The sequence below is a fragment of the Oncorhynchus keta genome, chromosome 27, assembly GCF_023373465.1.
Source record: "Oncorhynchus keta strain PuntledgeMale-10-30-2019 chromosome 27, Oket_V2, whole genome shotgun sequence".
Taxonomy (NCBI): domain Eukaryota; kingdom Metazoa; phylum Chordata; class Actinopteri; order Salmoniformes; family Salmonidae; genus Oncorhynchus; species Oncorhynchus keta.
The window spans coordinates 28294497-28321851 of record NC_068447.1 but is presented as its reverse complement, the minus strand read 5'-3'; the positions used below and the strand labels follow the sequence as shown (position 1 = coordinate 28321851).

The following is a 27355-nucleotide window of genomic DNA, read 5'->3' as shown; positions in this document are numbered from 1 at the left end:
ACTGGTATGACACTCCCTCCTCTCACTGGTATGACACACCCCCCTCCTCTCACTGGTATAACACTCCCCCTTCTCTCACTGGTATGACACTCCCCCGCCACTGGTATAACACTCCGACTCTCTCACTGGTATAACACTCCCCTCCTCTCACTGGTATGACTCACTGGTATGACACTCCCTCCTCCTCTCACTGGTATGACACTCCCCCCTCCTCTCACTGGTATGACACTCCCCCCTCCTCTCACTGGTATGACACTCCCCCTCCTCTCACTGGTATGACACTCCCCCATCCTCTCACTGGTATGACACTCCCCCTCCTCTCACTGGTATGACACTCCCCCTCCTCTCACTGGTATGACACACCTCCTCCTCTCACTGGTATGACACACCTCCTCCTCTCACTGGTATGACACTACCGACTCTCTCACTGGTTTGACACACCACCTCCTCTCACTGGTATGACACTGACTCCTCTCACTGGTATGACACTCCCTCCTCCTCTCACTGGTATGACACTCCCCCCTCCTCTCACTGGTATGACACTCCCCCCTCCTCTCACTGGTATGACCTCCCTCCTCTCACTGGTATGACACTCCCCCATCCTCTCACTGGTATGACACACTTCCTCTCACTGGTATGACACACCCCTCCTCTCACTGGTATGACACTACCGACTTCTCACTGGTATGACCCTGGACTCCTCTCACTGGTATGACACACCCCTCCTCTCACTGGTATGACACTCCCCCATCCTCTCACTGGTATGACACTCCCCTCCTCTCACGAGGTATGACACCCCTTCCTCTCACTGGTATGACACTACCGACATTCACTGGTATGACACTCCCCCCTCCTCTCACTGTTTTGACAATTCTCACTGGTATGACATTTAACACTCCCCTCCTCTCACTGGTATGACACTTTCCTCTCACTGGTATTTATCCTCTCACTGGTATGACATCCTCTCACTTCCCCCTCCTCTCACTGGTATGACACTCCCCTCCTCTCACTGGTATGACATCCCATCCTCTATATAGTATGACACTCCCTCCTCTCACTAGTGAGCATCCCCTTCACTTATGACACACCTCCTCCTCTCACTGGTATGACACACCTCCTCCTCTCACTGGTATGACACTACCGACTCCTTTCCTGGTTTGACACATTCCTCTCACTGGTATGACACTACCGACTCTCTCACTGGTATGACACTCCTCCTCCTCTCACTGGTATGACACTCCCCCTCCTCTCACTGGTATGACACTCCCCCTCCTCTCACTGGTATGACACTCCCCTCCTCTCACTGGTATGACACTTTAATCCTCTCACTGGTATGACACACCCCCTCCTCTCACTGGTATGACACTCCCCTCCTCTCACTGGTATGACACTGATGACTCCTTTGGTATGACACTACCGACTCCTCTCACTGGTATGACACTACTGACTCCTCTCACTGGTATGACACTACCGACTCCTCTCACTGGTATGACACTCCGCCCTCCTCACACTGGTATGACACACCTCCTCCTCTCACTGGTATGACACTACCGACTCCTCACACTGGTATGACACACCTCCTCCTCTCATTGGTATGACACTACCGACTCCTCTCACTGGTATGACACTACCGACTCCTCACACTGGTATGACACACCTCCTCCTCTCACTGGTATGACACTACCGACTCCTCTCACTGGTATGACACTCCCCCCTCCTCTCACTGGTATGACACTCCCCCTTCTCTCACTGGTATGACACTCCCCCTTCTCTCACTGGTATGACACTACCGACTCCTCTCTCTGTTATGACACCACTGACTCCTCTCACTGGTATGACACAACTGACTCCTCTCACTGGTATGACACTACTGACTCCTCTCACTGGTATGACACTACTGACTCCTCTCACTGGTATGACACTACTGACTCCTCTCACTGGTATGACACGAGTGACTCCTCTCACTGGTAGGACTCTCCCCCTCCTCTCACTGGTATGACACTACTGACTCCTCTCTCTGGTATGACACTACTGACTCCTCTCACTGGTATGACACTACCGAACCTCACTGGTATGACAACCGACTCCTCACTGGTATGACACCCCTCCCCCCACCCTTGTTCACTGGTATGACACTCCCCTCCCTTCACTGGTATGACACTTCCTTTCACTGGTATGACACTCCCCCTCCTTTCACTGGTATGACACTCCCTCCTCTCACTGGTATGACACTCCCTTCCTTACACTGGTATGACACTCCCCCTCCTCTCACTGGTATGACAGTTCCTTCACTGGTATGACACTCCCCTCCTCTCACTGGTATGACACTCTCCCTCCTCTCACTGGTATGACACTGACGACTCTCTCATTGGTCCTCCATCCTCTCACTGGTATGACACACCTCCTCCTCTCACTGGTATGACACTACCGTCCTCTCCCTGGTTTGACACACCACCTCCTCTCACTGGTATGACACTACCGACTCCTTCACTGGTATGACACTCCCTCCTCCTCTCACTGGTATGACACTCCCCCTCCTCTCACTGGTTGACACTCCCCTCCTCTCACTGGTATGACACTCCCCATCCTCTCACTGGTATGACACTCCCCATCCTCTCACTGGTATGACACACCCTCCTCTCACTGGTATGACACACCCCCCTCCTCTCACTGGTATGACACTACCGACTCCTCTCACTGGTATGACCCTGCCGACTCCTCTCACTGGTATGACACTCCCCCTCATCTCACTGGTATGACACTCCCCCTCCCTTCACTGGTATGACACTCCCCCTCCTTTCACTGGTATGACACTCCCCCCTCCTCTCACTGGTTTAACACTCCTCCTCTCACTGGTATGACACTACCGACTCCTCTCACTGGTATGACACTACTGACACCTCTCACTGGTATGACACTACCGATTTCTCTCACTGGTATGACACTACTGACACCTCTCACTGGTATGACACTACCGATTTCTCTCACTGGTATGACACTACTGACTTTGACTGGTATGACACTGACTCCTCTCACTGGTATGACACCCCACCCTCTCACTGGTTGACACTACTGACTCCTCTCACTGGTATGACACTACAGAACCTTCACTGGTATGACACTGCCGATCATTGGTATGACACACCCTTCTCACTGGTATGACACTCCCCCATCCTCTCACTGGTATGACACTCCCCCTCCTCTCACTGGTATGACACACCCCGCTCCTCTCACTGGTACGACACTCACCCTCCTCTCACTGGTATGACACACCCCCCTCCTCTCACTGGTATGACACTACCGACTCCTCTCACTGGTATGACACTACCGACTTATCTCACTGGTATGACACTCCCCCACTCTCACTGGTATGACACTCCCCCTCCCTTCACTGGTATGACACTCCGCCTCCTTTCACTGGTATGACACTACCGACTCCTCTCACTGGTATGACACCCCCCCACCCTCTCACTGGTATGACACTCCCCCTCCTCACACTTGTATGACACTGATGACTCCTCTCATTGGTATGACACTACCGACTCCTCTCATTGGTATGACACTCCCCCCTCCTCACACTTGTATGACACACCTCCTCCTCTCACTGGTATGACACTACCGACTCCTCTCACTGGTATGACACTCCCCCTCCTCTCACTGGTATGACACTCCCCCCTCCTCTCACTGGTATGACACTCCCCCATCCTCTCACTGGTATGACACTCCCCCATCCTCTCACTGGTATGACACACCCCCTCCTCTCACTGGTATGACACACCCCCCTCCTCTCACTGGTATAACACTCCCCCTTCTCTCACTGGTATGACACTCCCCCGCCTCTCACTGGTATAACACTCCGACTCCTCTCACTGGTATAACACTCCGACTCCTCTCACTGGTATGACACTCCTCTCACTGGTATGACAAACTGGTATGACACTTTATCTCACTGGTATGACACACCCCCTCCTCTCACTGGTATAACACTCCCTTCTCTCACTGGTATGACACTCCCCCGCCTCTCACTGGTATGATACTCCGACTCCTCTCACTGGTATAACACTCCGAACTGGTATGACACTCCCCCTCCTCTCACTGGTATGACACTCCCCCTCCTCTCACTGGTATGAACTCCCTCCTCTCACTGGTATGACACACCCCTCCTCTCACTGGTATAACACTCCCCTCCTCTCACTGGTATGATACTCCCCCTCCTCTCACTGGTATGACACTCCCCCTCCTCTCACTGGTATGACACTCCCCCTCCTCTCACTGGTATGACACTCCCCCCTCTCACTGGTATGACACTCCCCCTCCTCTCACTGGTATGACACTCCCCCTCCTCTCACTGGTATGACACTCCCCCTCCTCTCACTGGTATGACACTCCCCCCTCCTCTCACTGGTATGACACACCCCCTCCTCTTACTGGTATGACACACTCCCCTTCTCTCACTGGTATAACACTCCCCCTCCTCTCACTGGTATGATACTCCCCCTCCTCTCACTGGTATGATACTCCCCCTCCTCTCACTGGTATGATATCCTCTCACTGGTATAACACTACTGGTATAACACTCCCCCCTCCTCTCACTGGTATAACACTCCCCCTCCTCTCACTGGTATGATACTCCCCTCTCACTGGTATAACACTCCCCTCCTCTCACTGGTATAACACTCCCCCCTCCTCTCACTGGTATGATACTCCCCCTCCTCTCACTGGTATGATACTCCCCCTCCTCTCACTGGTATGACACTCCCCCTCCTCTCACTGGTATGATACTCCCCCTCCTCTCACTGGTATAACACTCCCCCTCCTCTCACTGGTATGACACTACTGACACCTCTCACTGGTATGACGCTACCGACTTCTCTCACTGGTTTAACACTCCCCCTCTTCTCACTGGTATGACACTACCGACTCCTCTCACTGGTATGACACTACCGACTCCTCTCCCTGGTATGACACTCCCCCTCCTCTCACTGGTATAACACTCCCCCTCCTCTCACTGGTTTAACACTCCCCCTCCTCTCACTGGTATGACACTACTGACACCTCTCACTGGTATGACGCTACCGACTTCTCTCACTGGTTTAACACTCCCCCTCTTCTCACTGGTATGACACTACCGACTCCTCTCCCTGGTATGACACTACCGACTTCTCTCACTGGTTTAACACTCCCCCTCTTCTCACTGGTATGACACTACCGACTCCTCTCACTGGTATGACACTACCGACTCCTCTCCCTGGTATGACACTACCGACTTCTCTCACTGGTTTAACACTCCCCCTCTTCTCACTGGTATGACACTACCGACTCTTCTCACTGGTATGACACTACCGACTCTTCTCACTGGTATGACACTACCGACTCTTCTCACTGGTATGACACTACCGACTCTTCTCACTGGTATGACACTACCGACTTCTCTCACTGGTATGACACTACCGACTTCTCTCACTGGTTTAACACTCCCCCTCCTCTCACTGGTTTAACACTCCCCCTCCTCTCACTGGTATGACACTCCCCCTCCTCTCACTGGTATAACAATCCCCCCTTCTCTCACTGGTATGACACTCCCCCCTCCTCTCACTGGTTTAACACTCCCCCTCTTCTCACTGGTATGACAGCCTTGCTCTAACACTGGCTGCAGACTCTGGGGCTGCAGGCTGGAGCTGCCTTGTTATCTACAGCCTGGGAGGAGGTTAAGAGAGACAGAAAAGATAGAAGAGGACTGACTACCTACAGTTGAAGTCGGAAGTTTACATACACCTTAACCAAGTACATTTAAACTCTGTTTTTCACAATTCCTGACATTTAATCCCAGTAAAATTTCCCTGTTTTAGGTCGGTTCGGATCACCACTTTATTTTAAGAATGTGAAATGTCAGAATAATAGTAGAAATAATGATTTATTTCAGCTTTTATTTCTTTCATCACATTCCCAGTGGGTCAGTAGTTTTCATACTCTCATTTCGTATATAGTAGCATTGCTTTTTGAATTGTTTAACTTGGGTCAAACGTTTCGGCTAGCCTTCCACAAGCTTCCCACAATAAGTTGGGTGAATTTTGGCCCATTCCTCCTGACAGAGCTGGTATAACTGAGTCAGGTTTGTAGGCCTCCTTGATCGCACACGCTTTTTCAGTTCTGCCCACAAATTTTCTATAGGATTGAGGTCAGGGCTTTGTCATGGCGACTCCAATACCTTGACTTTGTTGTCCTTAAGCCATTTTCCCACAACTTTGGAAGTATGCATCGGGTCATTGTCCATTTGGAAGACCCATTTGCGACCAAGCTTTAACTTTCTGACTGATGTCTTGAGGTGTTGCTTCAATATATCCACATAATTTTCCTAGCTAATGATGCCATCTATTTTGTGAAGTGCACCAGTCCCTCCTGCAGCAAAGAACCTCCACAACATGATGCTCCACCCCTGTGCTTCACAGTTGGGATGGTGTTCTTCGGCTTGCAAACCTCCCCCTTTATCCTCCAAACCTTACAATGGTCATTATGGCCAAACAGTTTTGTTTCATCAGACCTTAGGACATTTTTCCAAAAAGTACGATCTTTGTCCCCATGTGTAGTTGCAAACCTTAATCTGTCTTTTTTTATGGTGGTTTTGGAGCAGTGGCTTCGTCCTTGCTGATCAGCCTTTCAGGTTATGTCGATATAGGACTCGTTTTACTGTGGATATAGATACTTTTGTACCAGTTTCCTCCAGCATCTTCACAAGGTCCTTTGCTGTTGTTCTGGGATTGATTTGCACTTTTCACACCAAAGTACATTCATCTCTAGGAGACAGAACGAGTCTCCTTCCTGAGCGGTATGACGGCTGAGCGACCCCCATGGTGTTTATACTTGCATACTATTGTTTGTACAGATGAACGTGGTAACTTCAGGCGTTTGGAAATTGCTCCCAAGGATGAATCAGTCTTGTTTTTGGCTGATTTCTTTTGATTTGCCCATGACGTCAAGAAAAGAGACACTGAGTTTGAAGGTAGGCCTTAAAATACATCCACAGGTACACCTCCAATTTACTCAAACTATGTCAATTAGCCTATCAGAACCTTCTAAAGCCATGACATAATTTTATGGAATTTTCCAAGCTGTTTAAAGGCACAGTCAACTTAGTGTATGTAAACTTTTGACCCACCGGAATTGTGATACATTGAATTATAAGTGAATTAATCTGTCTGTAAACAATTGTTGTAAAAATGACTTGTGTCATGCACAAAGTAGATGTCCTAATCGACTTGCCAAAACTATAGTTTGTTAACAAGAAATTTGTGCAGTGGTTGAAAACGAGTTTTAATGACTCCAACCTAATAGGCTGACCACACCGCTCGCGTTGCAAAATACATTTAGAAATCAATGTTATTCAATTATTGCACCCACACTGCTCGCGTGCGCCATTGTCCGCGTTGCCAAGGGCTAAAATAGAAATCAGTTATATTTCTGACGCAGATTGTACTGCAAGTCCTGTCTCTCCCATCTCCTCATTGGTTTATAGAAGCAGGTACCCACGTGACATCCCCTCATTGGTTATACCCACTTGAGTCACTGAAAGACGAACGAGGTCAGTGGCGGTAATGCACCTAATTTATGGAAGTTGCCAATCGCAATATAAAGTCAAGATAAGAACAAGCCTGGAAGGAAGAGAGATGACTAGAAACGATTCGGTTGACTGTTTTATGTGTGGATAAATTGGCGGAGTAGAGGTCCTTGTGAATTTCAGGTAAAATAACAACGCAATGCTTGTATCCCAGGACAAAATTTCTAGCAAGTGCAAGCTAACTTGCTAAATTGCCATACATGTTTAATGCTTTTCGACCTGTCCCCAAATTAATGTCATTGGTTCAGTGTTTGTTTAGATATTTTAACCTGCATGTCGTGATCGCGTTTGGTGTGGGGGGACAAAATACATTTATGCACGATGGCACAACCGGTTTGGGTTCCGTGTAAGTGCATGTAAACTTCCGAAATTCAACTGTTCCTACCATGCTAATGTTAGCACCCATAATTACCATGATTATAATTGTTAGTCATCATCATTAGGGTGATAAATATACATTTTGTCATTATCCTGTCGCCATCTTGACTGTCATGGCCATCCCCATTGTCGTCATCATCATGATTATTATTTTATTTATTTATTGAGGATTTTACATATTGCTCATAAGAACCGTGATAAATCACCCACATTCACATCTAAATATAAAACGGTATGACATTCCCCTAGCAGCATGGGGGGGGATCAATTTTCATTTCCATGCTTAATCAAGACATTGTTATGCACACCCACTAAACCAGGTGGACCAGGCAGTGATTATCATTCATTTAGTCTTTCAATCGCTCCCACACAGTCACCTTGTCAGTGACCATGATGGAGGATAGAAATAAAGTATTATTAAAGTCTAACAATCTCTCTCTCTTTGAGTGAAGTACTGCAGCAGAGAGAGTAAGGTGCTGAACGGTGCAGTTAGTGGCAGGCAGGATTTGTGATGCAGATCCGTATCAACTCAGAGAAGCGGGAAGAGAAACATCAAAATAACTCACTTCCCTCTCCTTCCTTCCTCTACTTCCTTCTCCCTCTGTCTCTTCCTTCCTCTACTTCCTTCCTCTACTTCCTCTCTCCATTGCCTCTCTAGCTATCCGTCTCACCTTACTCTACCCCAGAGCCCCTCTTCTCTCTCCCTAAAACACACACTGGTATGAGCATATACACATATGTAGAAACACACATGTATCTTGTCTATCTCTGTCCCTCTGTCTCTGTCCTGTCTCTCTCTCTGTCCCTCTCTCTCTCTCTCTGTCTCTCTCTGTCCTCTCTCTCTCTCTCTCTCTCTCTCTGTCCCTCTCTCTCTGTCTCCCTCTCTCTCTGTCTCCTGTTCTCTCTCTCTCTCCCTCTGTCCCTCTGTTCCTCTGTCTCTGTCTCTCTCTCTCTCTCTCTCTCTCTCTCTCTGTCTCTCTCTCTCTGTCTCTCTCTGTCCCTCTCTCTCTCTCTGTCCTCTCTCTGTCTGTCTCTCTCTGTCCTCTCTGTCCCTCTCTCTCTCTCTCTCTCTCTGTCCTCTCTCCCCTCTCTCTGTCCCTCTCTCTCTCTGTCTCTCTCTCTCCCTCTCTCTCTCTGAGACAGACAGTGACCTTGTCAGGGGGATAGTGAGTGACAGCTGCTGTGACAGTGGTGTAGCGCTAGCCTGCTGATGAAAGGTGATACATCTGAAGCTATATGCTGTTCTGTGGCCAGGCTCAGACATGACAGGCTGGAAGGAGGGATGGAGGGAGGGAGGGAAAGGAAATAGATTTGATTCCAAGTATGAATGATATGCGTATTTCTGTTACACTGCTTGACTGGATGATCATATAGCTACATCCATAGCCTGTTGTATAGAGAGATGCTGTCATCGCTCGAAAGTAGATAAAATGCATGACAAAATGTCAGAACACATTCAAAGGAAACTGTCATTATGAAGGAGAGAGACAGGAAGAAGGTGTATAATGACAATCTATACATAACACATTGCAATGCTCTAGGACTGGGTTATGTTATGTGTCCGTGGTTATTTGCTTTGAGAAAGACACAATGAAATGTACAGTAAAGTAATAGCTACTGTCCCAAAACAAAATCAAGTCTAATGTGATTCTAATGCAATGCCCTTTAATATATAAGCGGCTGGAGCTAATGTATTCACCAAACAAATAAGTAAGTGCCCATTTTGTCTTAGTACTTTCCATTGAGATAAAACATGAAGACATCACCACCAGGAAAAACACACAGACATTTCCCAGGCACTGAGAGACAGAGGGGGGGAGAGGGAAAGGGAGAGAGAGAAAAAGAGAGAGAGAGAGACAGAAAGAGAGAGAGAATGAGAAGAAAATGAGAGAGCGAGAGAGAGGGTGAGAGGGAGAGAGAGAGACTACATGAAACAGAAAGAGAAAGAGAGAGCAGCACAGGCCTCACTGTGGCTCTATACAAGGAAATCTATCCTGACACTGGCTTGGATCCAAAGGCCTTCAGCTCCTCTGTACTCCCTCCTCTCTCCTCCTAAACAACAACAACACAGACTCTACATCATCTCTGCTGCTTTGTGATTGACAATATATCTGCTCCTGTCCTGGACTTCTGCAAGATTATGGGTAAATGAGTAAAAAGGGGTCTGGGGTGGTGTGGTGTCTTGTCTTCGCTGCGCGACACGCAAGTACAACAGGCTCAGTGGAGGGAGGAGAGAGAGAGAGAAAGCGAGAGAGAGAAGAGAGAGAGATAGAGAGCAGAGCAGAGCCAGAGGGAAGCTAGCTGATGACTTCTAGTGGAAGCTAATGACTCTGAACACACACCTCTATTAACTGCACGGCGTGCATGCTGTGTCTAAATTTAGCACCCAGCCACAAATAACAACAAACATTAGGCAGGAGCCATACGGCAGGTGCTTCATTACCTTGATGTCACTGGTGAAGGGGTTATGAGGTTCCATGTGATTTGGATTCAGCCTGGTCCCAGATCTGTTTGTGCTCTTTTGCCAACTCCTTGTCACTCATCAACGAGTTGGCAAGAGAGCAGAAACAGACTGGCACCCAAGCTCATTTGAATGAAGGATGGGGTAAACCCAGGTAGAGTCTACATCGAGGTAGAGAAGGTTGAGGCTGTATATATGTCTTATACGATCCACCCTCACACTATATGCACAGCATTTGACGAGAATATATTGAGATTTCTGGATTTACTCCCTGTAACTAAAGTCGCTCAATCATTTGTAAACACTGCAACAAGGAGCCATTGTTAAACACACTAAATTACAGTATCAAGAAGATACCAAAAACAAAAGCCAGAGTGCACATGAACATGTTGTGACGCCCTGAATTTGTCTGAACCGTCTGTGTTTCTCCTTCCAATGGGGCGCTTCCCCCTTAATTCCCAAATAAATAGCCAGCATTAGCTGAGCAAAAGGGGGTTGTGATGGTTGGTGGTGCCAATGAGGATGTGTTCAACCCTCAGTTCCGAAGCGCCTTTACTCAGGCTGTTTAGTTGTATTTAAAAGTCTGCTTTGTAGCCTGGTCTCAAGTTTAACCAGGATCAGATCCACTCATTCCTTCCTTTAGACTACACATATCAGTTGGTCTCTGCTGTATCGTCATGGCCTTTCTCTACAGGAGGATTGGATTGTCTGACTGACCACAACTGTTTTTCATACGGTATTTCATTTGTTTGAGTGTGATTTATACGGTGTTGATTTGTGGTCAGTTGTAGTTGAAGACTCCTGAGATTTGATACTCTTTATGGTTGTGTGGTAAAAGAGTTGATTGTATGATTGAGACTGGGTTTAGTCTACACTTTTAAGAACGGACAAACTTTGCGTGACCAAGGTCACTTGAGTTCACTGAACTCACTGAACCTGACTGGACTCTTTTAGGCCCGAGATATGGGACTTTTCTTGAGGAACCAGAGCTCATTGTTTGTGATATTATTATGTGTGTGTGATCATTTATGTTGGTAATACAACCCACGCAAAATAACAGTTTTGAAGTTATTTTCAATGTTTCAAGGGTTTATGAAAAGTGTATGTCCATACTGGCTTTTACGGACCAGACGGGACTAATTCCCTCACAATCAATGAGTAGAAAGCAATATTTCCCCTGCTAGACACAACCTACCTGGCACCCCTGCAAACAATAACCTAAAAACTGTTACAATGTGTTACTGTACATTACAGTCAAACACTGTGTAGTGGCTCTAGCATAATCTCTGCCTAATAAGCATCTTTGGCCTCATAAACTCTATAAGTCAACAGCATGTTACGTCGTACAAATGTTCCTGGATCCAATTAAAATAAGAACCCGATCAGGTTGAGTGTATATGAGATTGATTTGATCTGTTAATGAACAAGCCAGTGGTTACATGGATACATCTGGTGGAGGAGAGGAAGGAAGATGGAAATATGTGTTCCCACGTCACAGAAAAGCACCAGTGATTCCTTCAATTAACTAAAAGCCTCATTTCATTACAAAGACTGCATGAATGACATGTATTACACAAGGGCCACACAAGGAGAGCACAGAGATAGAGTAGTGGCTTTTTAACAGACATGAATGACGCTAGTCACTCTCACTCAGATATCATATTAAAAACTGTAAACATTTCTCTCCTCCCCTTGGCGAAATATGTAGAATTGCAGCAAAATTTCATTTAGGGCCCCCAAAAGGCTAGTGCTCTGACTGCATTTTTGGGTATGGATGTGGGTACGCAGACCTACGAGCGACTGCGGCTCCTATGATGAGTTCAGATTTTTGGTACCTTCGACCCCCATCAGTTGCCCATCCCTGCTGTAGCTTTTGGGTCTGTTCAGCCTGGGGTCTACTGCAGCTTATCAGCCACCACCACACTGGTGCCTGGTGATAGGGCCTGCAGGCTGGCACACACACGCACATTCACACAGGTGTACAGAGTTGTGTGTGCCATTAGAATAGCAATAATTGTAAAATAATCAAATTATTACACATTATTATTGAAAGTAACAGTCCCCAATGTGGATATGGAGATTACGTACAGTACCGTTCAAAGGTTTAAGAAAACCAACTCATTCAAGGGTTTTTCTTTACATTTACTTTTTTCTACATTGTAGAATAATAGTGAAGACATCACAACTATTAAATAACACATAAGGAATCATGTTGTAACCAAAAAAGTATTAAACAAATCAAAATATATTTGAGATTCGTCAAAGTAGCCATCCTTTGACTTGATGACAGCTTTGCAAACTATTGGCATCCTCTCAACCAGCTTCACCTGGAATGCTTTTCCAACAGTCTTGAAGGAGTACCCACATATGCAATTTCTGAGGCTGGTAACTCTAATGAACTTATACTCTGCAGCAGAGGTATCTCTGGGTCTTCCATTCCCATGGAGGTCCTCATGAGAAGCAGTTTCTTCATAGCGCTTGATGGTTTTGCGATTGCACTTGAAAAAACTTTTCAAAGTTCTTGAAATATTCTGTTTTGACTGTCCTTCATGTATTAAAGTAATGATGGACTGTCGTTTCTCTTTGTTTATTTTCAGCTGTTCTTGCCATAATATGGACTTGGTCTTTTACCAAATAGGGCTATCTTCTGTATACCACCCCTACCTTGTCACAACACAACTGATTGTCTCAAATGCATTAAGAAGGAAAGAAATTCCACAAATGAACTTTTAACAAGGCACACCTGTTAATTGAAATGCATTCCAGGTGACTACCTCAAGAAGCTGGTTGAGAGAATGCCAAGAGTGTGCAAATCTGTCATCAAGGCAAAGGGTGGCTATTTTGAAGAATCTCAAATATAAAATACACTTTTTTTGGTTACGACACGATTCCATATGTGTTATTTTGATGTCTTCACTATTATGTAGAAAATAGTAAAAATAAAGAAAAACCCTTGAATGAGTAGGTGTTCTAAAACTTTTGACCAGTAGTTTATGTCCATTTATAATTTGCCGGATGTTGCTTACAATGGGTGCATTTGTAAATTTGCTCTGTGTATGTACTCTTTCAGAGCACTCTCGTCTGAGTATCCCAGAGAGCAGAATAACGGAGGAATTCACAAACGCTCAATATGACCGGTGTCAGTAATAAAAAGTGTGCACTCTGAACGCTTCGATAGTGAAACACTCTGAATTTATGAACGCCCAGAGCGCACTCTGACCGCTCTCTGGCACTCCAGAGTGAATTTACGGACGCACCAAATTGAAGTGAACAGACCCAGAGAGAAGAGAAGGTAATGGGTGAACATTTGAGAGGTGAGAGGCGGAGAGCAAGATTACAACAGTTCACTGTCGGCCATGCTAAGACCATAGAGTGAGTCAGAGGGCGGTAAATGGCTTCCACAATATGGAGATGTTTACACGCACAGACACAGTGTGGAAGTGTTCATACTCACATGATTGGTGAGGGGGAAACTCTGGTAAAAGTCTTTAATTTCCTGGAATTTGACTGGTTGTTTTCCAAATGGCACCCTGTTGCCTATAAAGTGCACTTATAGAGTGTGTGGGTTCTGGTATTTCCATTTTCTATTTTACCCTTATTTAATCAGGTAAGCTGACTGAGAACACATTCTCATTTACAGCAATGACCTGGGGAGTAGTTACAGGGGAGACAACAATTTAAGAGTGTAATTTGGGAGGCAACCAGCCTCGTATTGCTCCCCTCTATCTGTACTGCAGGCCACATTCTCTGCCCCCACTGACTTACAAAGCAGTATTAATAGCTGTTACAAGCAGATGTATGCATGTTAGCTGTGTCTCCTATATCCATACAGGGTGAACACTGGCAGAGGGATTGATTAAAGGTTATAGGGATTGACTTCTATTTGCTCAAAGACTCTACATCTAGTTTTTTCCACTTCCCCGTACTCTTCCCAGTACTCTTCCCCGTACTCTTCCCCGTACTCTTCCCCGTACTCTTCCCCGTACTCTTCCCCGTACTCTTCCCAGTACTCTTCCCCGTACTCTTCCCAGTACTCTTCCCAGTACTCTTCCCAGTACTCTTCCCCTCTTCCCAGTACTCTTCTCTTCCCAGTACTCTTCCCCGTACTCTTCCCCGTACTCTTCCCCGTACTCTTCCCCGTACTCTTCCCAGTACTCTTCCCAGTACTCTTCCCCGTACTCTTCCCCGTACTCTTCCCTGTACTCTTCCCCGTACTCTTCCCTGTACTTTTTCCCGTACTCTTCCCAGTACCCTTCCCAGTACCCTTCCCAGTACTCTTGCCCGTACTCTTGCCCGTACTCTTCCCAGTACTCTTCCCAGTACTCTTCCCAGTACTCTTCCCCGTACACTTCCCTCTTTCCCCGTAAATATATATATATTTTTCCTATTGTGTTATTGACTGTACATTTGTTTATGCCATGTGTAACTCTACGTTGTTGTTTGTGTCGCACTGCTTTGCTTTATCTTGGCCAGGTCGCAGTTGTAGATGAGAACTTGTTCTGAACTGGCCTACCTGGTTAAATAAAATAAAATTAAAATAACACTCTCTCCCCTCTCTCCCCTCTCTCCCCTCTCTCCCCTGTACACCTCCTTCTTTTCCATCTCCACCCTCTCTTCCCCGTACACCTCCCTCTCCTCTCTTCCTAATTCCCCTAGTTTTAAATCCTGCTCAATTTCTTTTTTCCCTCCTCACTCCTTCCTCTCCAGTCTCTCTCTTCCTCCCTCCTCCTCAGCACTGAGGGGTGAATGTTTTCTCCGCATCCTCTGTTCTGCTGCCCCTTCTTCACATTACACCTAAGTGCACCTCCGGGCATTCATCCTACACCCTCTCTCTTCAAATTGTATACGTTTAGCTATCTTTGCTCTCCCCCCTTCTCTCTCTACTTCCCTCTCCTCTCTCTATTTCTCTCTCCCTCCCATCTCTCGCTCTTGGCCCAGTTTCTCTAACACTCCACTTCCCACTCCCTCTTCATAATTTCCCCACATTCTCTTTCCCCTGGTTCTGCTCTCAGAATATAATGCATATACATTTCCCTCACAATAAAACATGATGGCAGTTGGGACCAGAATTCATCTCAACACTACAGTGGCATTGGCACCGTGCCTCGGAGGCTCTCACCGCTTCGGAGAGAATACCGCTTCACCCACATCCTCGGGGCAAACAATACCCCACGGTGCAACCTCCCTCACTTCCTCTCTCTGAAACCCACCTGCCTGGTGCCGCCCACATGTTCAGGGGAAGGACAGAGTGACAGCCCCTCCGTTACTCTCCTGCTGTCAAAACAGAGGCTGAAAAGCCAGGGAGCGAGCCCGATGGAGACGCTACTGACAGCAGGCTCTGCTGGGCCCCCTCTGACAGAGAGGTCAGAGGTCACTGACGGAGGACAGGACCTTCATACTCATTAAGGAAGGGCCTTTTCTATGTCTGGGACTTAGAGATTGGAGAAGTCAAAATGACTGTGCATGCCTGCCTGAGAGAAATAGGAGTCTAGATATATGTGCCTAATTTTGTGACTTAACATGATGCCCCTTAAGAGCTTATCTGTTTAGTAAACTGGTTTAATTCCCTAAGTATTAAGGTATAGATAACTGATCCTAGATATAGCTGTAATAGAGTCAGCATGTTAACAGGCAGTGGTTTTTACTTACTTCTGTGAGGTGGGGGTTGGGGTTGAAGCCACACTGGTTGCAGACGGTGGAGCGGCACTGTGTGCAGGTGTTGTAGTTTGGCAGGGCCGGCGGATTGGTCAGCTCTGTGGTGGAGCAGAGGGGGCACAGCTTGCTGACGGGCATGGGGGCGATCTGAGGCACCGAGTAGGGCGAGGTGGGGGTGATCCCCCGGTCCGGAGACGCTGAGGAGGAGCGACCCGTCCGGCCTCCCGAGCTGCTGAAGTCCACCTGGAGGTTCCGTCTGGAGGCGTGCTGACCGGGCTGACTGGGGCTCTGGCCATGCTGACCCTGACCGCCACCCATCCCAGAACCCATCCCTGGCCCATGGCCCTGACCCGGGCCAGAGCCATAGTCGGGGCCTGAGCTAGATTGCTGCAACGGCCTGTGGCTCTCTTGGTTGGCCAGTCTCTGACCTCCTCCACCACCCATTCCTCCAGCCATCCCTCCATAGCCAAGCTGCATCCCAGGTTTAGGACTCCCCATAGGAACCCTGAAAATGGGGGGAAAAAACAGGAATCAAATTAACTTCAAATAGAACATCCCTTCTGTTTAGACGGGACCTAGAGTACAAAGTTAAAGATGCCAACATGACAAATAAGTTCCATAGATGTTATGGGTAACTATACTAGATCTATACGGTAGTATGACTATGAAGTTCTATCTATTCAGGAGACATAGTTTAGTCTATATCTAGTCTATATCTATAATCCTATATACATAAATCTACAGGAGCTTTACATAGTCTCTGAAAGTGTTCGTGTTCAGCAGGATTCCTACAACCATCCTGGCTGTGTAGAGAGAACATGGGACATTAAACGAGTTGACATTAGCAGGGAACATTTGGCAGAGAGACTTGGGGCAAAGTATGGAGCCTCACATACCAGGTTAACAGCTCTTATACAGACGATGAACCAGACAGGCAACTTTATCAGGCAGCTTGTCCCTGTGGGGGACGTTTTATGTAGCCGTGTATTATCTATTCATTTCGGGGTTTGGTCAGTATCACTAAATCTTTGCATTATACTCTACCACCTAAAAACTGCTAGAAGAGAGAGTTAAAAAACAGTCATTACTTATAATGAATAATAATGAATTTCCAAAGGATATGACATAGCCAATGGAAACACAAAGGCACCAACAAGAGCCCACAAAAAGGAATCAGGAAAGGAATCACAGAACTACATCAACACATTTCCCCCACTTCCAGATAAGACTAAAACAAGACACTGAAAAACAGAACTGATCTGGGAACAGTGTAAATGTGGAATGGATCAAAAAGATCCACAGTAGTTCCAGCCAATTAGTTGATTCAGTTGTGTCATGTGAGTTTGGATAAAAGTATTTGTAGTAAGGACAGACAGGCATATTTTGCGACAGCCTGAGTCGGTATGAGACATTTGCTTTCAGCTGCATGTGAATGTCACGAAATGGCTTTCATCCACCCCCACGCCTTTGCTCTGGAGTTACTGTCTCCAAATGCACATCTACTTAGAGCCCTGCGAGCCAGACTTCACCCAGTGATCATTACATACAGAGGACATATGGAAGCCTTAGTGTGTATGGGTGTGCGTGCGGGACTGCATGGGTGAATGCCTGCTTGCTTCCCTGCATGCCTGCCTATGCACTTAATGCAATCTCATCTGGTCTAATGATGTTAAATGTCTCCTTGCAGCTCTCACAACAGTGTGCCCTCTTCACTCACTGAGAGGTCTACCCTACCCAGGTCAAAGACTCCAACGGTCACAGCAGCTTCAAACCAAGCAGGCGGATGGACCAAAGTGCTATAATGAGGGGTTCCACGCATAGAAAGCAGGCTAAAGTGCATTATTTACAAAAATGTTGCAGGCTGTCAGGCAGCTTGTACAGGTCTTGACACATTTCAGCACCACATAGCTGTCCATTTCAGCCACATGAGCCATTTCAGTACCACTGAGCTGTCTATTTCAGCCCCATGAGCCAATTCAGCAGAGAGGAAGAGACGATGCGAGAGGGATAACTAGGCCAAATATCTGTGTTCTCCAGCAGGTGGCGCTATTTCGTCCGCGCATCAAGCAGGGAGTTTTTGTTTAGAAATCGATGAGTGTCGAATTTGGTCAACAAAAAATGGAATGGCTTATTTGCTACGTGTGGTTTATTTTATCTAACAGAAGTTTGATAATACTTAAGTTGTTATGCGTGTACTGATATAAATAGGACACGTGACATCCCAGCAACTTTGAGAAAAAACACTTTATATCAGAGTTGTCTCGAGATTTAAACGATAAAATAGATAAATAGTAAAATACAGATACCCCAAAAAACTACTTAAGTAGTACTTTCAAGTATTTTTACTTAAGTACTTTACACCACTGCGAGGGATGACTGCTCCCCTCCAACGCTTGGAAGAGCACTTTGGGACGGACTTCTCAATCCATTTAACTGTGATCCTGGCGCAGTTGACATACTGGTAAGTGAAATCGAACAGCTGATCGAGCTGTCATGTGACCGTCTCCCTCTGAAAATGTATGCCGCATTCAAAACAATTGGGAACTCAGATTTCAGTGCGTTCAAGACAACTGGAAACTCAGAAAGAAACAAGCTCCGACTGGAAAAATCTATTTGAACAGCCGTCCAACTTGGAATTTCAACTCGGTAACTCGGGTCTCTTTCTAGATCTCAGAATTTCCGACCTGAATATCATTGACATCATGATTTGACCTCTTATTTTTCTGAGTTCTCAGTCATCTGAAAGCACCATAAAACTCATGGTAGGCTACCCTTCGCCAGCTCTTATCTGCTCTCGTCTGCATTAAAACCAAATATGGATCCAGGTTGGATGTGACAGCAGAGATGAGGTGTGCACTGTCAACCAAGCGCCCTGACTGTTAAGAACCTCCGACGCGACATGCATCAAGCACACCCATCTCATTGGTGGTGGTGAGTTAAGAGACATAATGTCAGACTCATTTGCTATTGACTGCCCCACATTAAAAGTATGTGATGGTGAGTTGAGAAGACAATCAGAAATACTGTTAGAACGTTTTTAAATTGACTGCCACAGCCCCAAATAAAAAAGTAAACACAGGCTGTTTAACTACATACTTTTTTCACATGGGTGTGGTTGCCAAAATCTTCAGATGTCAAATGTGGTTGTGGGCCAAAAACGTTTGAGAACCCCTGGGTTAGGGCCAGGTAGGGCCTGTTTATTCATCAATAACTAGGGTACGGGCAGAGCTCGGGTATCACTAAACTGATCATTAAAATGTTGAAGCTGAGCCATTTGTACGTGTTCTGCTGCGCAGTACAGTTGTGGCCAAAAGTTTTGAGAAGGACACAAATATTAATTTCCACAAAGTTGGCTGCTTCAGTGTCTTTAGATATTTTTGTCAGATGTTACTATGGAATACTGAAGTATAATTACAAGCATTTAATAAGTGTCAAAGGCTTTATTGACAATTACATGAAGTTGATGCAAAGAGTCAATATTTGCAGTGCTGGCCCTTTTTTTTCAAGACCTCTGTAATCCGCCCTGGCATGCTGTCAATTAACTTCTGGGTCACATCCTGACTGATGGCAGCCCATTCTTGCATAATCAATGCTTGGAGTTTGTCAGAATTTGTGGGTTTTTGTTTGTCCACCTGCCTCTTGAGGATTGACCACAAGTTCTCAATGGGATTAAGGTCTGGGGAGTTTCCTGGCCATGGACCCAAAATATTGATGTTTTGTTCCCCGAGCCACTTAGTTATCACTTTTTCCTTATGGCAAGGTGCTCCATCATGCTGGAAAAGGCATTGTTTGTCACCAAACTGTTCCTGGATGGTTGGGAGAAGTTGCTCTCGGAGGATGTGTTGGTACCATTCTTTTTTCATGGCTGTGTTTTTAGGCAAAATTGTGAGTGAGCCCAGACCCTTGGCTGAGAAGCAACCCCACGCATGAATGGTCTCAGGATGCTTTACTGTTGGCCTGACACAGGACTGATGGTAGCGCTCACCTTGTCTTCTCCGGACAAGCTTTTTTCCGGATGCCCCAAACAATCGGAAAGGGGATTCAGAGACAATGACTTCACGCCAGTCCTCAGCAGTCCAATCCCTGTACCTTTTGCAGAATATCAGTCTGGCCCTGATGTTTTTCCTGGAGAGAAGTGGCTTCTTTGCTGCCCTTCTTGACACCAGGTCATCCTACAAAAGTATTTGCCTCACTGTGCGTGCAGATGCATTCACACCGGCCTGCTGCCTTTCCTGAGCAAGCTCTGTACTGTTGGTGCCCCGATCCCACAGCTGAATCAACTTTTGGAGATGGTCCTGGCGCTTGCTGTACTTTCTTGGGCGCCCTGAAGCCTTCTTCACAACAATTGAACCGCTCTCCTTGAAGTTCTTGATTGTCCGATAAATGGTTGATTTAGATGAGCTGAAATGTAAACGGCAAACAGTCTTGTTTTCACCCAATGCAGAAAGACTCTTGCCCAGCTACTGATTGTTATCGTTCAAACATGTCTTCCAAGAGAAAGGTTCACAGGAAAATAAAATATGAATGTACAGAAAGGCACTGAAGGGGGTGGTATTTGTTCAGACTGCTGTGACAATCTATCTATAACATAACCTGTTGGAGGAGTAGCAGTGTGTATAAGAGAAGCCTTAAAACTGTTTTCACCTTGTAACAGTCGACTCCTTTCTCTTCCTTGTTTGCCTTTGTGTTATAGTTTCAAAAACAGTTCCTGACAGTACTGAACACAGAAAAACTCACAGAAAAATTACACACACACACACACACACACACACACACACACACACACACACACACACACACACACACACACACACACACACACACACACACACACACACACACACACACACACACACACACACACACACACACACACAAGCAGTTTTGAACGGTTTTGTTTTCTGTTACAAATACATTTTTCTTCAGGGATAGGCTCCTCTATAGTGATTGTCTCTCTCTCTCTCTCCAGATGCTGTAGAAGAAGTAGGACACAAATGTGGTACACATGGGATCTCATCAAAAGAACACCTGGGTTTATTCAGCTTATTACCAGGAGTGGGCGTGTTATTACACATGCAGAGGAGCACATCAAGTTAAAGCAGCTCACAAAGGAGACTGCCGCCCAAACTGCTGCCAAGTGGTCATGCCTGCTCGGGTAAGGGGGTGTGGAGAGGGGGAGGGAGAGGATGGTGACTCAACTTTAAAGCCTTTTCATTGATTCACCCAAAGTGCTTGAAGAAAAGAGCATGAAAGAGAGCCAGGGCTGTCAGAAGCTCTCTCTGAGCTCTCTCTAAGCTCTCTCTCTCTCTCTTATCTGCGGCAGCAGGAAAACCAGAGAAGCAGAGGGAGGCTTAGGGTGCATCAGCCCCGTTATGCTTCACCATTACCCGGGTGGGTCTGAGCGTGGGCAGAGCAGCTCTTTGTGAAGCTGTCGAGGAGCAGAATACGACCATACAGACTCGTAGACATCCCGACGGACGCTAATGCCGCACCTTGCTACAATAATGCACAAGTCTCATAATTACTCAGCAAAGATGACGTAAAAAACACACTGCTCTGGCGTTCATTTCCCATGGGTCATTTATCAGTATTGCACAAGAAGTAAATGAGTCCGACCTTGCTAGCCTCCTCACTTCAGCTGGCTAATACAGGAGGTTAGATTCAGGGTTCACCAATTAAAGCCGATGTGTGAAAGGAAAGCACTAGTTGTAGCTAGCTGTGCATTATGCTGTCATACTGTGGAGCTGGGTCTTCACTGTGGAGCTGGGTCTTCACTGTGGAGCTGGGTCTTCACTGTCATGACTAGGACTAAGTACTAAATTTTCCTCAGTCTGTAGCCCTGAATATCCACTGTAGGATATTAAACAAATTCAGGTTGTCTTGACACCTATTTTCATAAACTACAGTAGACAACGGTATTTAAAAATGGGGAAAACTAGGGGTTTGCGACCCCTAAGTTGAACTCTTCAAGCCCCGTTGTACAACATTACCCATTCAAAGCATGCCCGTTGAGTGTTGCTGTGTAGTGGGGTTGTTTAATCCATTGAGAGGTCAGACAGGGCGTAGAGAGATGGTGTAGTCTACTCAGTGAAATCCTTGTGACTGCATCTCAAAAGGCACCCTATTCCCTATTCCCTATTAGGGGGCCATTTGAGATGCATCCTCTGTGACACTGATACCGGCAGAGCTGAGCACGTCGGCGGCGACCTTGCATTAAGGCGTCACTCGATCAGGCAGGCGTCCCATGGCATGCAGGCAGACAGGGACAAACAGCAACCTTATAACTCTGGTCTCAGCACAGCTACAGTAGCCCCTCAGGGCCAAATCTACACCACTGACATTCACAGTCATAGTTCTAGCAGACATAGTACATACACTGTACAAGACAAACACACACACAGAGACAGTGTCACGCGGAGCGGAACAGGTGAACCCAAGAGCAGACTCAGACGAGGAGACTGGGATGAGGTAACCAAGGTGTTTATTGAAACACGGGGGGAAGATTGAGTGCAGGCCAGGGGAAGCTTGGGTGGGTTACCGGAAACCAGGTTTGGAGGCTGGAGCGAGAGGTGTGGGGCAGGGTAAGCAGGTCCGGAGGGGAATCCAAGGGAGCGTAGAGTGGGGAATCCAGGACAGAGTAGCAGAACTGATGAGAAGTCGGACTGGAGACAGGGACCAGAGTCAGAGCGGGCAGAACTGTAGCTGAGAACTGAGAGGAAAACAGCGTCAGGCAAGGAGAAACAGGCACACCAGGAACAAACGAGTAGAAACATGAACTGACTGGGCAGAGATTACGATCTGGCAGTGTGGAAGTGGCAGGACTGAGTATTTGTAGAGGTCTTGATTATGGAACAGGTTGCAGCTGGTGGGGATCTGCTCTGACTCCAGCACACCTGTCTCCGCCCACACAATCACACACAGAGAGAGGGAGAGGGAGAGAACACTGGGGGAGTGGCGGCAGGTCAAGGAGACACCGGATGAGCACTAGAGGACATGGCAGGAGCAGATGTGACAGAAAGATAGTGTACACAAGGGAGTGTTTACACACACACACACACACACATAGAGATAAAGACGATAACACACTGGCCTTGATGTGGATAGATCGTGAGGATAGATCTACCAGACGCAATGGTTTCATCATAACATCCGTAGTGGAAAAAGTACCCAATTGTCATACTTGAGTAAAAGTAGATACTTAATAGGAAATGACTCAAGTGAAAGTGAACGTCACCCAGTAAAATACAGCTTGAGTAAAAGTCTAAAAGTATTTGGTTTTAAATATACTTAAATACTTTAAATATACTTAAGTATCAAAAGTCAAAGTAAAAATAATTTCAAATTGCTTATATAAAGAAAAATCAGATGCCACAATTTTCTTGTTGTTACATTTTTTTTTTTACAGATAGCCAGGGGCACACTCCAACACTCAGACATCATTTACAGATGAAGCGTTTGTGTTTAGTGAGTCTGTCAGAGATCAGAGGTAGTAGGGATGACCAGGTGATGTTTTCTAGATAAGTGCGTGAATTGGACCATTTTCCTGTCCTGCTAAGGGTTCAATATGTAACGAGTACTTTTGGGTGTCAGGGAAAATTTATGGAGTAAAAAGTACATTATTTTCTTTGGGAATGTAGTGAAGTAAAAGTTGTAAAAAATATAAATAGTTATGTAGAGATACCCCAAAAAAAGACTTAATGTAACGAGATTCGTCTTCCTCTGACGAGGAGTATGAAAGATTGGACCAATATGCAGCGTGGTATGTGTCCATGTTGATATTTATTAACACTGAACACAAAAAACAAAATAACAAGGAGAACGAACGAAAACAAAACAGTTCTGTCTGGTGAAGACACAGAGACAGAAAACAATCACCCACAACTAAAATGGGGAAAACAGGCTGCCTAAGTATGATTCTCAATCAGAGACAACGAATGACACCTGCCTCTGAATGAGAGCCATACCAGGCCAAACACATAAATACTTCATAGAAAAAAGAACATAGACTACCCAACCCAACTCACGCCCTGACCAAACTAACACAAAGACAAAATAAAGGAACTAAGGTCAGAATGTGACAGTTAAGGAGTACTTTTAAACCACTGCATAACATTCCTTTACTTTATAGGAGCCATGCCAGAGCACCATATTAAAAATGATGATGAATCAAGTTGCAGGAAGCCTGTATTCCAGCAGTTCTACAAGATGCTCCAACAGATGCTCCACCTTATCCTTTCATTCCCTCTACCTCCTAGCATCCTTATCCTTTCATTCCCTCTACCTCCTAGCATCCTTATCCTTTCATTCCCTCTACCTCCTAGCATCCTTATCCTTTCATTCCCTCTACCTCCTAGCATCCTTATCCTTTCATTCCCTCTACCTCCTAGCATCCTTATCCTTTCATTCCCTCTACCTCCTAGCATCCTTATCCTTTCATTCCCTCTACCTCCTAGCATCCTTTAACAAACGGGTCTCATACATTTTCTGGAACCTAACCAGATTCATGGCCTTGTCATTTTACATCACTCCCACGTGGGTGGACGCATCTGGCCCAGCCAGATTTAGCACCTACATGCATGTAGACACATAGTACAGTTCACACTGACACATGTATAAATACACACGTTTGCTTACACATAAACACACACATTGATTTCCCTGCGGCTGCTACCTGCACACATTTCTGGGGGAGAACAGGCTCTCTGCTTCTTGCAGTTACATACACCATCAGTACTTCTGTGTGAAAAAGACCATGCACTATGAATCCCAACAACAGATGCACACACACACACACACACACACACACACACACACACACACACACACACACACACACACACACACACACACACACACACACACACACACACACACACACACACACACACACACACACACACACACACACACACACACACATCAACAAGGTCTCCCGGTTTGACCAATTTGACTTCAGATTCCTAGTGGTCAGTTTTGAAGGAATCTACTGAAATCCTGGACTGGTGGGTCGTAATGTGCAGGTCCCTGCAGTTATATACGTGTGTGGGTTTAGGGTCATGAAATATTGTGTGGATGAAGGGCGAGTGGGTGGCTGGCAGGTTGAATAAATAGAAAACAATGTATTAAAAATCCATATATGTATAATTCTTGTGCAATTCATATTTATAGGCCACATTGAGGTTTTCCTTTCATTATTTCTATCTCTCGTTAGTGTGTAGCCTATGCATTAGGACCTAACTGTAGTGCTGAATACATGCCAATTGCCAAATTCTTTTGGGAACTTTTGGGAGGAGAAAAAGTTCATGTCTATCCACTGAGGCAAAAGGGACATTGTGGGAGTTAAATTTAATAAGAGAAAAGCTGTGAAATGGAGAGATGAAAATAAAGACAAGGGAAGGCCAGAACAGTATTCCAATATTTGGGAAAGATTTGGTGAGGTGTTAAAAGAGGATGGAAGCAGTGCCGACTACGTAATCTGTGCTGATTGTGGCGCTAAACAAATTCGATAGTCACAAGACGGGGTCTTCAAAATTGCATTTTTTTTCATTTTATTTTTATTTAACCAGGTAGGCTAGTTGAGAACAAGTTCTCATTTGCAACTGTGACCTGGCCAAGATAAAGCATAGCAGTGTGAACAGACAACACAGAGTTACACTTGGAGTAAACAATTAACAAGTCAATAACACAGGGTAATAGCATCAAGGTAACTGTACTGTTCAGATGGGTTAAATGGAATAGTAGCCGAACTGAAATCTGGACACTGACTGTAGGTCTATAACCTCTCTATAACATTAACTCCTACAGCATTAGGCGTTTCTTGCAGTAAAATGTTACACTTTACACACACTTTACACACACACACACACACCCTGTAGGCCCCTGTACAATCCTGATCACCCTCAGTGATACTGGTATTGTTGTAGAATCGAGATCTATATAGATGATAAAATGTATGTGGACACCCCTTTTAAATTAGTGTATTTGGCTATCTCAGCCACAACTGTTGCTGACAGGTGAATAAAATCAAGCACACAGCCATGCAATCTCCATAGGACAACATTGGCAGTAGTATGGTCTTACTGAAGAGCTCAGTGACTTTCAACACGTCTGTCACGTTCTGAACTTTATTTTACTTTGTTTTGTCTTTATTTAGTATGGTCAGGGCGTAAGTTGGGGTGGGCAGTCTAAGTTTTGTGTTTCTATGTTTGGTTTCTGTTTCGGCCTCATATGGTTCTCAATCAGAGGCAGGTGTTGTTAGTTGTCTCTGATTGAGAATCATACTTAGGTAGCCTGGGTTTCACTGTTGGTTTGTGGGTGTTTGTTTCCTGTGTCAGTGCCACACGTGACTGTTTCGGTTTGGTTTATTTCATGTTATTGTTTTGTATTTCATAGTGTTCAGGCTTTTCTTATTAAAATTCGTCATGAACACTTACCACACCGCATCTTGGTCCGATCCTTACTCCTCTTCAGATGAAGAGGAGGAAATCTGCCGTTACAGCGTCACCGTCATAGGATGAAGCGCGTCGTGAGTAAAGATCATCTGTCCTCGGTTGCAACACTCACTACAGAGTTCCAAACTGCCTCTGGAAGCAATGTCAGCACAATAACCGTTTGTCAGGAGCATCATGAAAAAGGTTTCCTTGGCTGAGCAGCCGCACACAATTCTAAGATCACCATGTGCAATGCCAAGAGTCAGCTGGAGCGGTGTAATGCTCGCCGCCATTGGACTCTGGAGCAGTGGAAACGCGTTCTCTGGAGTGATGAATCACGCTTCACCATCTGGCAGTCCGACTGACAAATCTGGGTTTGGCAGATGCCAGGAGACCGCTACCTGCCTAAATTCATAGTGCCCACTGTAAAGTTTGGTGGAGGAGGAATAATGGTCTGGGGCTGGTTTCATGGTTTGGGCTAGACCCCTTAGTTCCAGTGAATGAAAATATTAATGCTACAGCACACAATGACATTCTTGACGATTCTGTACATACAACTTTGTATCAACAGTTTGGGAAAGGCCCTTTCCTGTTTCAGCATGATAATGCCCCTGTGCACAAAGCGAGGTCCATAAAGAAATGTTTTGTCGAGAAGAACTTGACTGGTCTGCACAGAGCCCTGACCTCAACCCCATTTAACACCTTTGTGATCAATTGGAATGCTGACTACGAGCCAGGCTTAATCGCCCAACATCAGTGCCGACCTCACTAATGCTCTTGCAGCTGAATAGAAGCAAGTCCCCGCAGCAATGTTCC

At 45.9% G+C, this 27355-nt stretch overlaps 1 protein-coding gene across 1 annotated transcript in view; it reads right to left on the bottom strand.

Moving 5' to 3' along the window:
* The window catches only part of LOC118359712 (protein bassoon-like), a 182041-nt gene that overhangs the window by 130759 nt on the left and 23927 nt on the right, over positions 1-27355 (bottom strand). The window contains exon 2 of the mRNA XM_035738343.2: positions 16104-16614. Coding sequence (XP_035594236.2) covers positions 16104-16614 — 511 coding nt within the window. The remainder of the gene's footprint in view (positions 1-16103; positions 16615-27355) is intronic.